This window comes from Doryrhamphus excisus, linkage group LG2 (genome assembly GCF_037039965.1).
Source record: "Doryrhamphus excisus strain RoL-2023G ecotype Guam linkage group LG2, RoL_Dexc_Guam_v1.1, whole genome shotgun sequence".
NCBI classification, from domain to species: Eukaryota; Metazoa; Chordata; class Actinopteri; order Syngnathiformes; family Syngnathidae; genus Doryrhamphus; species Doryrhamphus excisus.
Genome location: NC_136358.1, coordinates 1,556,272 through 1,567,831, shown reverse-complemented (window position 1 = coordinate 1,567,831; position 11,560 = coordinate 1,556,272). Strand labels below are relative to the sequence as shown.

At 44.6% G+C, this 11,560-nt stretch overlaps 3 protein-coding genes across 3 annotated transcripts; 1 reads left to right on the top strand and 2 right to left on the bottom strand.

Moving 5' to 3' along the window:
* Positions 1-15: 15 nt before the first annotated feature.
* Positions 16-2,940, bottom strand: znhit1 (zinc finger, HIT-type containing 1). Its single transcript, XM_058067520.2, has 6 exons — positions 2,826-2,940; positions 1,596-1,693; positions 1,435-1,510; positions 1,277-1,356; positions 1,011-1,180; positions 16-933 (listed from the first exon to the last, which is right to left on the bottom strand). Exons 1-6 carry the CDS (start codon positions 2,848-2,850, stop codon positions 912-914), a joined length of 471 nt encoding a protein of 156 aa, XP_057923503.1. The 5' UTR covers positions 2,851-2,940; the 3' UTR covers positions 16-911.
* A 1,006-nt stretch (positions 2,941-3,946) lies between these two features.
* plod3 (procollagen-lysine, 2-oxoglutarate 5-dioxygenase 3) lies at positions 3,947-10,113 on the bottom strand. Its single transcript, XM_058065707.2, has 19 exons — positions 9,887-10,113; positions 9,070-9,161; positions 8,861-8,997; positions 8,618-8,781; positions 8,446-8,558; positions 8,310-8,373; positions 8,138-8,235; positions 7,964-8,065; positions 7,766-7,897; positions 7,579-7,700; positions 7,400-7,504; positions 7,135-7,260; positions 6,922-7,063; positions 6,737-6,850; positions 6,247-6,318; positions 6,072-6,176; positions 5,839-5,985; positions 4,902-5,027; positions 3,947-4,809 (listed from the first exon to the last, which is right to left on the bottom strand). Exons 1-19 carry the CDS (start codon positions 9,978-9,980, stop codon positions 4,654-4,656), a joined length of 2,211 nt encoding a protein of 736 aa, XP_057921690.2. The 5' UTR covers positions 9,981-10,113; the 3' UTR covers positions 3,947-4,653.
* A 415-nt stretch (positions 10,114-10,528) lies between these two features.
* cyb5d1 (cytochrome b5 domain containing 1) lies at positions 10,529-11,557 on the top strand. The gene is made up of 4 exons (XM_058065727.2): positions 10,529-10,691; positions 10,762-10,838; positions 10,909-11,127; positions 11,255-11,557. The coding sequence occupies exons 1-4, from the start codon at positions 10,562-10,564 to the stop codon at positions 11,483-11,485; spliced, it is 657 nt and encodes a 218-aa protein (XP_057921710.2). The 5' UTR covers positions 10,529-10,561; the 3' UTR covers positions 11,486-11,557.
* The last annotated feature ends 3 nt before the right edge of the window (positions 11,558-11,560 follow it).

Genomic DNA, 11,560 nt, shown 5'->3' with positions numbered 1-11,560 from the left:
TTCAGTTGTGTGTGTGTCATGAGTTGACATTTATTTGAAAACACAAGTCTCAATATTTTATTTCAGTCTTTCACTAGGTTTACCAAATTGCGCTAGTCCAAAAAGAGGCCATCCGGGTGAGTTGGGTGATGGGTTTCGACATATCAATGCCAAAACGAATTCCCTTAAAATGCAGATTTTTATTGTAAGTCAGAAATGATCTCTAAATTAATACCAAAATCACCTGCACTACATATAATTTAAAAAATCATAACAGAATTGACTCAACAACACCGCTACGCTGTTTAGTTATCAATGTCCATTTCATAGAAGCAGACCCTTTCACGTTCAAGATGCAAGTAACACAAAGTATATTTTCTTAAAATATACAGTAAATAAAAAAATATTTTAGCCTTTTTACAAAGAAAAAAACATGTAAAAATATCAAAGTGGCCCCCAGCATGCTGATTTTTTAGTATGTGGTCTTTAGTGGCAAAAGCTGGATACTCCTGGATTAGACCAAGCATGCGGCCAAAGTTGGCCAACCTTTTCTGAGCAACCATCCATTTTCTATGTCTCTTATCCTCAGGAGGGTCACGTGGTATGCTGGAGCCCAAGACTCTCCCAGAAGATACATTGTGGCTATATGTATTTCATGTAATGTAGTAGTGGAGTCGATGTATTTGTTCATCCATACTATAAACTTGCTTTCCAATATAATTCAATTAATACAAATATGCAGAATGTGATGATGAAATCCTATAAATATTACAATTTTTTTACATTAAAAAGGTATTGTCCGATCACATTTACACAGCATTAGTAGACAACGTGGCCCACAATGGCTGTGGCATCAAACAGCTGCCAGTGTCCACAAAACATTCCTTTCACAAGGTGTCCATCTGTTTCCGTGGCAACAACATCCGGCTCCGTCACAGCGTCCACTTCAAACACCTATGGAGGAAAACGGATGCTCACTTTGCAAATGGGTGGCTGAGGAAAAGTAGTCTGTGTCTGGGGTTGCCGCATACCTGGTCTCTCTGTGGGTGCTCAGGCACTTGCTGCAGCAATAGCGCCCCCCGCAGGTAGTGCAGGTGTAGTTGGACGGGAACCCGCACACACAGCAAAAGTGTCGGGGAGGAAGCGAGGATGGGGGTGCAAGTGCAGAGAGGTAATTTGGCTCCAGCTTCTCTGACAGGTTCTAGCAGTCAAGAGTAGAGCAGAGCAGAGCAGAGCAGAGGACGGGAGGGGGCTTCAGTGCTGATGAGACGAGGTGAAGAAAGGAGCGAAAGCCTACCTCTTCCTCCAGGAGCGCTGTGAAGTTTTTCCTGAAACGCAACTTGAAGTGGTCACCCCGCGTCTTCCTCTTCTTCTTCTCTGAACACAGCACAATGCACATGCAACCATCTGTTGACAGGAGGAGCAGGAAAGAAAAAAATGAAGATGCCATCTTACCTGGCTCCTCTGTTTCACTGAAGGCAGGAAGGCGAGCAGTCGGCCCTGCTGGGGGTAGTGAGCTCAAAGGGTCATCCTGGAAAGACATGGAAAAAAAACAGGCAATGAATGAAAGGTGACGTCATGAGTGAGAAACGGGATAGCTGTGCTGGTGACGTCACCTGGAAGTTGTCTTTCTCCAAAGCGTCAAGCTGCCTGCTCAGCCTCCTCTGACGAGTGGCTTCATCCAGAACTCTCCGTTGGCCCGCCTCCACCCGAGCTGCCACAAACACAAACATGTATACAGTAGATTTACAAACCAGACCAATTCATGAACTCATCATAAATAACTGGGGACAGTTGTGTTTCTAGAAATGGCCGTTGTTTTTTTTCCCCAAACAAAACACTCTCTAGTTTGAATGGCTTATCAAATGTAAACTTCAACCATTGTTAGGTGCATAATAAAATATGTATATGAATGAAAAATGAATCAAATGGCATGTGAAGACGAATGAGCACACCTATCCGTGACTGAACATGCAGGTGCATGAGATGTACAACCGCAGTGATCAACTTCTTAAGATTTGCAACAGAACTGTTGGAAATTCTACTATTAATTCAAACTTGAATAGAATTTGATATTTTGGAGTAATACCCATAATTGGAAAATAAATTAAGTACAATCATTTTGTGCAACATTAACAAATATTTCTTACATAAAATATGCCCTGCTTAACAGAACAATTGTGTTGGAATTTGTCATTAATTCAGAGGCACTATGTCTGAACCGAACGGTTATAAAAAAAATACCAAGAGTTGAACATATATTGTTTTGGGGGAGCAACTCAAAATTAGCTAGCGAGCTACGAATGAACTGCTAAATGACCACGTGACATTGATAGCCACTTGCAAATGTCCCATTGGACAAAAACGATCTCTGAAATAACCATATTGCCTCCCGTTTATGACTAAATGTCACTACACGTTTGGAGTCGGCCCAGGGACAGCGAAGGGAATAAATAAAGATGCCTAAAGAGGGGAGTTATCGGGCACGTTGGTATCGATTGTCTCAGTCTGTGGCCAACATTCGCGAGGCTGAGGCCAATTGTATAATTTGTTATTAACACACTAGTTTTGATCATCACGGTGATAAACAAGAAAGTCCATCCTTCAGCTTAATACGGGTCTATTTTGTTTTTCAAGTGACGGTTGGCAACCAAAATGTTCATTAATGGCGGACGAGTAGATGCGCCGAAAGGTGCAGCGACGAACTGGTCACCTCACTACCTTTTAATCTTTCTGGTAGGACACATGTCGTGTGCCAGAACGGACATTAAGGAATGAAGGAAAAAAGGAACACGGCCATTCCAGAGTGAACGTTAAGCCATGAAGGCAAAGTGAACATAACTCACCGGAGGTTTTCTTTTCAAGCACCATGTTGTTTTCCTCGCTCTACGGAAGCCGCAGAGGGACAACAGACTCTGGGCAACAGGCGATCGGAAAATACAGGGTTCACTATCTCGACGGAAGTCGCCGAAGGACAAAAAGCTTAGTGTAGCACTGGAAAGGCGATGAACACTATATATATAATAGCTCTTACTCGAATATGTGCGCCCTATTTGTCACAATTTGCCTGTATCGGCGAGTTTGATATTTAGTCGCCCTTGAGTTTGTATGGTTTCAATTCACACACTTAAGTACTTACACTTTAAGTGTAAGTACGTGGTCGGGTTGACTAACTGCATAAGCATGGCCTCTCACCGCGTGCCATTGCCGCTGAGGTCATTCCAATTTTTTGGAAAAATCCTGAGCATTATGGATTAAAAAAAAACTAAAGTGGTAAAAATTACATCTGCACTGAGCCGGGGGATCCGACTGGCTGTCCAAGGCACAGGGCGGTCCTCAACCCAAATGAATGCCCTTACTGCTACCAACTGCAGCGCAATAACCTCAGACGGCATCTGTGGGAAAAGGGTTAATACTGGAGCTTCAAGTGGTGCAGGGTCGTCAAATGACGACTGGTTACATGCAGATGTGGCAGCGGGCATCCCTGACAACTGGGGGCCTTCGTCGTCCGTGTGGTAATAGCTGGGCTTTTCAACAGGACAACACTGAAGTTCACAATGCTAGCTTAACCAAGGCCTTCTTAACGGTGGAGCTACTCAGTACTGAGTGTATAATTTGGGTACTGACAGTGTACTGTACTGCATTTTGTCATACTTCTCAGTGGGAACACACTTATGCAGTTAATATGCTATGTGTACGCGTATATAAAAGAAAATATTTGGAACATTGCATTGGTTAATTTCCATTTGGGAGATGTTCAATCAGGATTTTTTAAGGTCATCGGATGGTTGAACTTTGAGCTAATACAGGTAAATTATTTGTTTTGCAATATCAATTGACACTGAATCAGTATTTCAATGTAAGCACCTTTTGTTGCTTCATCAGCACCCCTCCCACCACAAGCTGTGAGGAAACACCACGCCCTTGCTCCAGAAGGCTGGAATAAACTGAATAAACTTTTTAACTTTTAAAAGGTTTATTCACTCATTTTAAATAATTTAAAACAGTTCATACAAAATGTGGCTCATTTGTATCCTAAAATATAAATAATCCATTGAAAAGACCCGGCACCATGGTGACAACATGATTCAATAAAAAATATTTTTCTTGAAAAAAAAAGGTTCAACTCAGGTGGGAGCCAACCACCCTCAATGCCTCCCTGAGCTCCCATAAAGACGATAAATTCATTCATCTTCTTCAATACAGTCAACAGTCATTTGTATATACTAAATATTGCATTTTCCATGTAAAAAGGCCACAACACTGAGTAGTAGCTGTATAGTACTGTATGTAGTACTGTGCGAGTTTTTTTTTTGTTTAAGTTGTTCTGTTAGAGCTCAACTCCAGCCATGGATACACTGATCCCATTCCAAATGGTGTGTGAATTCTGAAAACATAGAGCTGAAATGATTAAGGACTACGAGGTGCCTGTTGCTCTGCTCCCTTCCATCGGAATGACAAGCATTGCTGGTTGCTACAGAGACCGCCAAGGCAGGCATGTCCCGTGCCAGAGTGAGAAACACGTGACCACACAGCAAGGCTAGGCATCTAATCAGGAGCATGAATGAAATTCAACTGGAAAGTTTCTGCTGAGATGCATTCAAGGTCACCGGCCAAGTCAGTGCGTGATGTGTGATGACGCTCTCTCACGCACACACAGCCACAGCAGGGCATCTAGGGGTCAACAAAGGACACCATGATGTACCTGGTGCCACTGGTGGTAGGCAGGCCCTCGTGATAATGAGTCAGGCGGCCGGGATGCATGAAGGACCAGCCCTTCCTGGGGGACTCCACTTGGCAGTCGTAACGCAGGAACCTGCAACCCCCACCCTGACACACACACACACACACACACAAAAGCAGCTGGTTATTTTCCTGCATGTCAGAATCCAAGCTAAGGTAATGCTTGCTAGCTATCATACCTCATAGTCCACATCCTTGCTGTTAAGGGCGATGTTGATGGTGAACGTGGACGAGTCGTGATGCGGTCGCAAAGACGGTTGCTCGTCAGGACGGTAACGCACCACGAAATTCATGATGGCCTGAGCCTGCATACAAAAATTACACTTTTTTCATTAAAATGTGTTGTTGCAATCCTGAAACAAAACATCACCAGAAGAGTAAAACTAAATTGTCTCACGGTGGTCTATGCCCTAAGGCCCCCGCCTTGATATGAAAGTTTAATGTTAGTTCGGTCCGCGCAAGTTTGATATGGATGCTGTATGGTATCATGTACCCAGAAAAAATTATTACGTTTGATTAATGTTCATGTTAAAGGTTAAATAACTGTTAATAGTTAACCTCCCTATCAGTGTGGAAGTGGTAAGTTTTTGGCTATTTAAGTTTAAAAGGAAATAACTTGAAGGCTACCGTTTAGGTCGCTAGCTCTCTAGTTTGCGAGTTAGCATGTGTCTCAAGACCCTGCAGTTGCGCAATATGTTGTAAATAAAAAAAGTATAAATGTGACTATAGTCGTGTTTTGTCATGTCTACAGGGCTCTAATAATGTTTTGTTCATTTTAATTTGTCTACCCACCAACTATATGTGGTTTCTTAAGTTTTTATTATTTGGCGTTTTATTATTATTATTATTATTATATTTATTTATTACTGATTTTCTTTATTCTTGATTTGTTTATTTTCATTTTATTTTGTGCAGAAAAATAAAAATTAAGATATTTGAGAACAGTGGAATGTTTTATCAGAGCTTTTATTGTAGAAAATCGGAACCAAAGCACTGAAAAAGTTTTTGTTTTTTTTTGAAAACCTGATGCGGCCCAGCCTTGCCCAGACCCTAGCTCCAGTGGCCCCCAGGTAAATGAAGTTTGAGACCCCTGCCCTAAATGTAGTGAGTGTATACCTTAGGGTAGTATCCAGGATAGAGTTTTTCTGTTACAGGCACAATGTACTCTTTAAGGAATTTGAGCCATTCCTTCTCAAATCCAATCTGGTTCATGTGGATATCCACAGTTGGGACATTTTCGTAGCCGCCTGCCAGACGCTCGTCCTGCAGACACACAACGCCAGTTACAATCTGAAACACATATTGCTTGGTGGCTCGCGTGCAAGTGTTTGGGGGTTCTATGGGGTCACCTTGTGGGAACCGCCAGACCACTCGCCGTGGTCCTCCATGGTCTCCACCAAGTTGTCACACATCTTTTCAGAGAAGGCCGGGAACCAGTACACATCTGGACATGGCTGATAAGGAGGCACAGGAACATTCGATACTGCCGCAAACCAAAACGCACATGACAAGTGTGTCACTTACCTGTTCCACAAAGCTCTTCTGGTCCTCAAAGATCTTGGAGTAGTTCTCATGGATGTACTTCTCCTTCCAGTCCTATCTCACACACACACAGGCCACATTGACTTGTGTGCATATTTAGGGAAGTAACGATTACCGGTATCAATAATTAACCACGGTGAAACTCCAGACAGTCAGTAATACCCTTTCAAATTAAAATTATCATAAAAGCGTGCTTAATAATGGGATTTTGATAAAACTCACGGACCAGTCACACTGCTCATTTCCTGGAGAAGCAGCCGTGGCAGTAATTAGGCCGTAATCAGTAATTAGTTACTACAGGGGCAACATGGATTTTGTTTCTTTACTCCCTTAAGGAAACATTTCATCTTTGTGTTGGTATTGACCAATATTTCAATTGTTTAATGATCTGAAACATTTAAGTGTGACAAATATACAAAAACAACTAAAATAACTGTATATACATGAGTGTGTGTGCGTGTGTTCGTGGTACCAGAGGGTTGTCGAAGATCTGCCACATGTCAGGATGCAGCCTGGATGTATTGAAGTTGTTAGAAGATACCAGACGGCCAAAGTCGTCTCGGTTGGACACAAACAAAAACACCCCCTGTGTGTGTTGACATGAGATGATCAGGCAGCAGAACACCAGATGATGATGATGATGATAAAAAAAGTCACCTGTTCCCTGATCCTCCTACAGAACACCATGTCTGGATCCATGCTGGGGTCCTCATACAGGTTCACCCGGGACAGTTTAGACCTCAGTATGCTGCCTTTGATCAGGTAAGCCTGGGACATGTACGGAACATTCCACAGACCCCTGCCACAGACACACAGGACAAGTCAATGAGTGGCCGAGTGTCATCAGAAGACAGGAGCAAAAAGACTCACATCCTCTTTCCTTGGACAATCTCAATGTAGTCTTCAGATCTGGAGTAGTAGCCTTCAGCACTCAGAGCCCCCCAAAAGTTACTCCACAGTTTTCCATGTTTGGACAACATGGGTGCAATGACGGACCTGATGGAACAAATGATTTCATTTTCTGCAATGCTTTCATGATGTTCCTGCTTCTCCAGTTTAGGCTAGTATGAAGAGATGTAGACTACGAACTAGGAACCCCGCTAGTGTGTCCTCTGGAACGAGCATGCATACGTACTTGTTCTCCTCCATGAGAATTCTCAGTGTGTCGGGGTTGGTCAAGGCTACAGACGAGTCGATGCTGAAGTAGTAATCACAATCCTGATCCTTCTTACAGGCCTCTCTGAACACATACGCACGCATACAAAATGTCAGAGTCGTTTGTGATCTAGCGCTACGTGACGGCGGTGCACTTACACAGCCATGTTGCGAGCCCTGTCCTCTTGCAGGTTCTCCTCAGGTCCAATCAGCACAGCATCGGGAAAGAGTGCTCTATGTTGCTTCCAAAATTTGTGAATGTGGCGTTCATGGTAGACCACCTGCAAGAGGGCATAAAGTGACGCAGTCAAAGAGGAGGGTGCAAGGCGTCTCACTGTGGACTCACGTTGTTGTGGATGAAGAGTCGGATGCGAGCGAGAGGATAGTTGAGCGTAGTTAGCCGCTCCAGAAACTCCTCCATGAAGGGCGTGGCGTGTTGGATGAACACAGCCACATAGACCAGAGGCATGTCCTGATCCTGAAATGAACAATGCAGCATGATCACGCTGACGCATGACATACAGACTCATATTGTGTTACGCACATCCACGGCATCAAAGAAGAGCAGGTCGTTGTCACAAACACCACAGCCATCCTCGTACGTCCACGCCGTCGGGACATAGTTCCCCAGATAGTTCAGGTGCAGCTGCAGCGACATATTTCTAATAAAGGGATTTCCATACATGGAGAGCAAGTACAAAAAAACCTAGATGTTTACCTTGGTGGGTCCGTTGCCATGGATGACAACAGGAAGTGTGTCATAGGCCACATTCCTCACTCTGACCTTTGCCCTCTCAAACTTTAAAACAACTTCATCTGCCAAAAGAAGATGAAATTATAAAGCCACATTTTTGCTGTTTCTGTTAGCATTAGCTTTCCCTGTGTCTCACCAACAGCTCCATTCAGGTTCTGGAAGATCCTTGAGCGGTGGTCCAGAGTCATGTTGAATTTGGTCTAAACAGACAAAACAAGCCAACCATGAAGTCATGGCAAGCTGCAGCAATGTCAGTGAGGGTGCCACTTTACCCGCTGCGCCCGGTCCAAGTAGATTTTGGTGTAGAAAAGCTGGTCGTCGTCATCATCTTTTAATTTCCACTGCTGAACCATGGCGTTGATGTCCGTAGCAAAGCCCACAAACCCTGATGGACATAAACATTTTATATGTGGAGTACAGACGACGTCAGTTGCTCTCTCTTACCTCCCGAGTTGAGGTAGCGTTTCCCAGAATGCACGGCGGGGTACTTGGGAGCCAGCCTCTGGTCTGGCCAACAGAAGCCCTCCGCTGAGAAAACCACTCTGTGACCAAGGCGGAAAAACTTGCGCATGACTTCCTCCGGACCCGAAGCGAAGAGCACATCATAGCTGGAGGGAAACACACGGAACAACACCCGCTTACAATATCTTTTGAGTTGTGTGCTCCGAAGAATAAGGTGGTCCTTACCTGTCCACAAACATGATGACCAGCTCTTCCCGGTGAGCATGTTTCAGCAGTTCCTTCTTCAGCCATCGCACTTTCTGGCCGCCGCCGACCGTGCGAGCCACGTCGCCCCCACGCCACTCCTCTCCCAGACCCAGGACCTATAAGGACCTCATTGTCATCAGCACATGATCACATGGCCTCTATGATTGACTGTTCAACATGAACGTTACCTTCACAGTGTAGTTGAACTCTTTGGCCGTCCTCATGAAGCGTACAAAGCCGTCCGTCTCCTCTGTTGCTGCGGTGATGACCAGCAGATTATCTGTGCACGCGCACACACACACACACACACACACACACACACACATATAGTGATGAAGCAATAGCCTCTGCTGCAAATATTGCATTGTTGTATCTTTTATCAACAAACTTTGGCCCCTCCCCATGCCCAGACCTTGGAGGGATTTCACACTGAGGTGTGGAAATGGGGGAGGGGCAGGCAGGGCATTTTTGGGGAACATTTTAAAGTGAACATAAAATCGAGTTAAGTTATTATTTACAATGGTTACTTGTTAAGTAAACCAACATTGCGTATATTGCATGCGTAATGTAATTGCACGACATGCATCTTGATGAAGGCTAATGTTTCTTTGCTAAGTGACAGCGCCAACTAGTGACCTGGAAGACACATTACAATCTGATCACCGTTTTTTCGCGGCTGACGTCTACGTTTTTTCATACAGATTATCAAAATTCTTAGTGGAAAAACCCGGAATAAAAGCGTTCAGAATGAAGAAGATAAGAGTGACTGCGGTAAATACGTTATTATATTATTTGTAATGGGAGCCCAGCATGGACGCTAGTTAGCCTCGGGCAAAGCAAACTAAAGCAAAGTTACACCTCTACACATTCACGTAAGATTAGTGAGTAATTAATTAATGAGTAATTAAAAGATAGCTGACAGTAAGGTGAAAATCCGCTGGAAAAAGTTAGGGGCCACACGGCGGTCCCCCTGGCCCGCCTGGAGCCTCTATGGGGCGGCCTTACCTGCTGAGAGGCTCCGCTGCTCACCCCACGTAGTATGGCACACAAGACCAAGCGTTAGCAAGTACAGGAGCCGACAAAAACTAGAAGAAGACATGGCGGCAGACAATTGTCAATGTAAACGTGTGTTTAAAAAGTGTTCTCCTTTCCTTTGCTGCCCTGACTGCCGCCGCCTAGCAAATCTCGCGAGGCACACAAACGTCAACAGGAAATCTTCAGCTGCTTCACGTCAAGGCGACAGCCAATGAAATCGTGTTACGGTTGATTGACGGGCTTTTTTGCCAATCAATCGTGACGACTAAGGAACCAATCACGAGTGGACAAATGGGATTTTTTTGTCAAAAATTTGGTGTCCTGTAGAAAGTTCGTGAAAGGGGATATCACGTTTGCCACGTCACACGCACACACTTTGATTTTTTTTCGGTTTCCCTATCTTTCTCTCCATAATACATTATTTTCATACGGCAAGACGTCATTATAATACTTAAAATAAATTCGGTGAAGTCAAAAGACTCTTGTCATGTTGACAAAAACGTGACATTTGAATGTGCCGTCATCGAATACGGCTTATTGTGATATCAAAGGGCAAACGGCGGCATCGAACCCCGCCCATTGTTGTCAAGGTAACCTAACAACAAGACCAAATCTAAGCGCAAGTATTTTTTTCGACAATCCGAAATGATGACGTCAGTCAGGCCACGCTTTTTCACTCCTGCTCAAGTGGCGGCTCACAACACATCAGCAGACCTGTGGGTGTCCTTCCTGGGCAAAGTGTGTGACTTGACCCCCCTGATGAAGCAATACGAGGGTGAGAGAGAGATACTTGTCCTTCTTCAGACAAACATTTTGATTCTCATATGAATGATGATCATTCATAGGTGATGTTCTGCTACTGCCCATCTTGGAGTTTGCAGGAAAGGACATAAGCAGCTGGTTTGACCCCGAGACCAAAGACGTGAGTACCCGTATCCACTGCGACCAATCAGAGATCGGCTGTCAACTCACCTGACCATCTCTGTGTGAAGGTGTTGACCTTCATCCATCCACTGACCAACTGTGTGAGCTACTATACTCCCAGAGGACGATTCGTGCACATTCCCCCTGCCGTGCCTCGCTCTGACTGGGCCAGTGACATTGATCCATCCTGGTGGAAGGACCAGCGCTACGAGGTGGGCCGGTTGTCATCTAAAACCAGGTGGATACGAGTCATCAACACGCTGACATCACAGGAGCAGAGACTGGAGGTGAATTCAATATCAAGCATAGCATCCGTCCCATGTTCTCTGGATTTATACTAAACTTGGTGACCTGTCAGTCAAAATGCTAAGATAACTTGCTAAGATGCTAACATCTCCTCCCTCCCTGGCTCAGGTGTGTTCCGAGGAGACGCTGGCTGAAATCCGGGAGCGTTACCTCCCCTACAACTCGCACGCATGTAGCTACACATGGAAACACAACGGACTGAGTCTGGACATGAATAAGACACTAAGCGAGAATAACGTCCCGGACGACGATGTCAAGCTACAGCTGCTACGCCTCGACTGCGACCTCTTCACCCCCGCCATCCTCCTGCACTTTAATGATGACCTCACTGAAGGGTGACCTCTCACATGAGTGTCAACCTGTTGGCAAAGTTGTGTAAATAAAGAGTGTGTGTAGAAAAATAAATGCATGAAC

Excerpts from the sequence above, each read along its gene's own strand:
- znhit1 (XM_058067520.2), bottom strand. The coding sequence starts at position 2,850 with ATGGTGCTTGAAAAGAAAACCTCCG. Across the intron at positions 1,694-2,825 it reads GCTTGAAAAGAAAACCTCCG|CTCGGGTGGAGGCGGGCCAA; the intron begins GTGAGTTATGTT and ends TGTTTGTGGCAG. Across the intron at positions 1,511-1,595 it reads TGGAGAAAGACAACTTCCAG|GATGACCCTTTGAGCTCACT; the intron begins GTGACGTCACCA and ends ATGTCTTTCCAG.
- plod3 (XM_058065707.2), bottom strand. The coding sequence starts at position 9,980 with ATGTCTTCTTCTAGTTTTTGTCGGCTCCTGTACTTGCTAACGCTTGGT. Across the intron at positions 7,261-7,399 it reads ATTCTCATGGAGGAGAACAA|GTCCGTCATTGCACCCATGT; the intron begins GTACGTATGCAT and ends TTGTTCCATCAG. Across the intron at positions 6,319-6,736 it reads AGATCTTCGACAACCCTCTG|GACTGGAAGGAGAAGTACAT; the intron begins GTACCACGAACA and ends TGTGTGAGATAG.
- cyb5d1 (XM_058065727.2), top strand. The coding sequence starts at position 10,562 with ATGATGACGTCAGTCAGGCCACGCTTTTTCACTCCTGCTCAAGTGGCG. Across the intron at positions 10,839-10,908 it reads TTGACCCCGAGACCAAAGAC|GTGTTGACCTTCATCCATCC; the intron begins GTGAGTACCCGT and ends CTCTGTGTGAAG. Across the intron at positions 11,128-11,254 it reads CACAGGAGCAGAGACTGGAG|GTGTGTTCCGAGGAGACGCT; the intron begins GTGAATTCAATA and ends TCCCTGGCTCAG.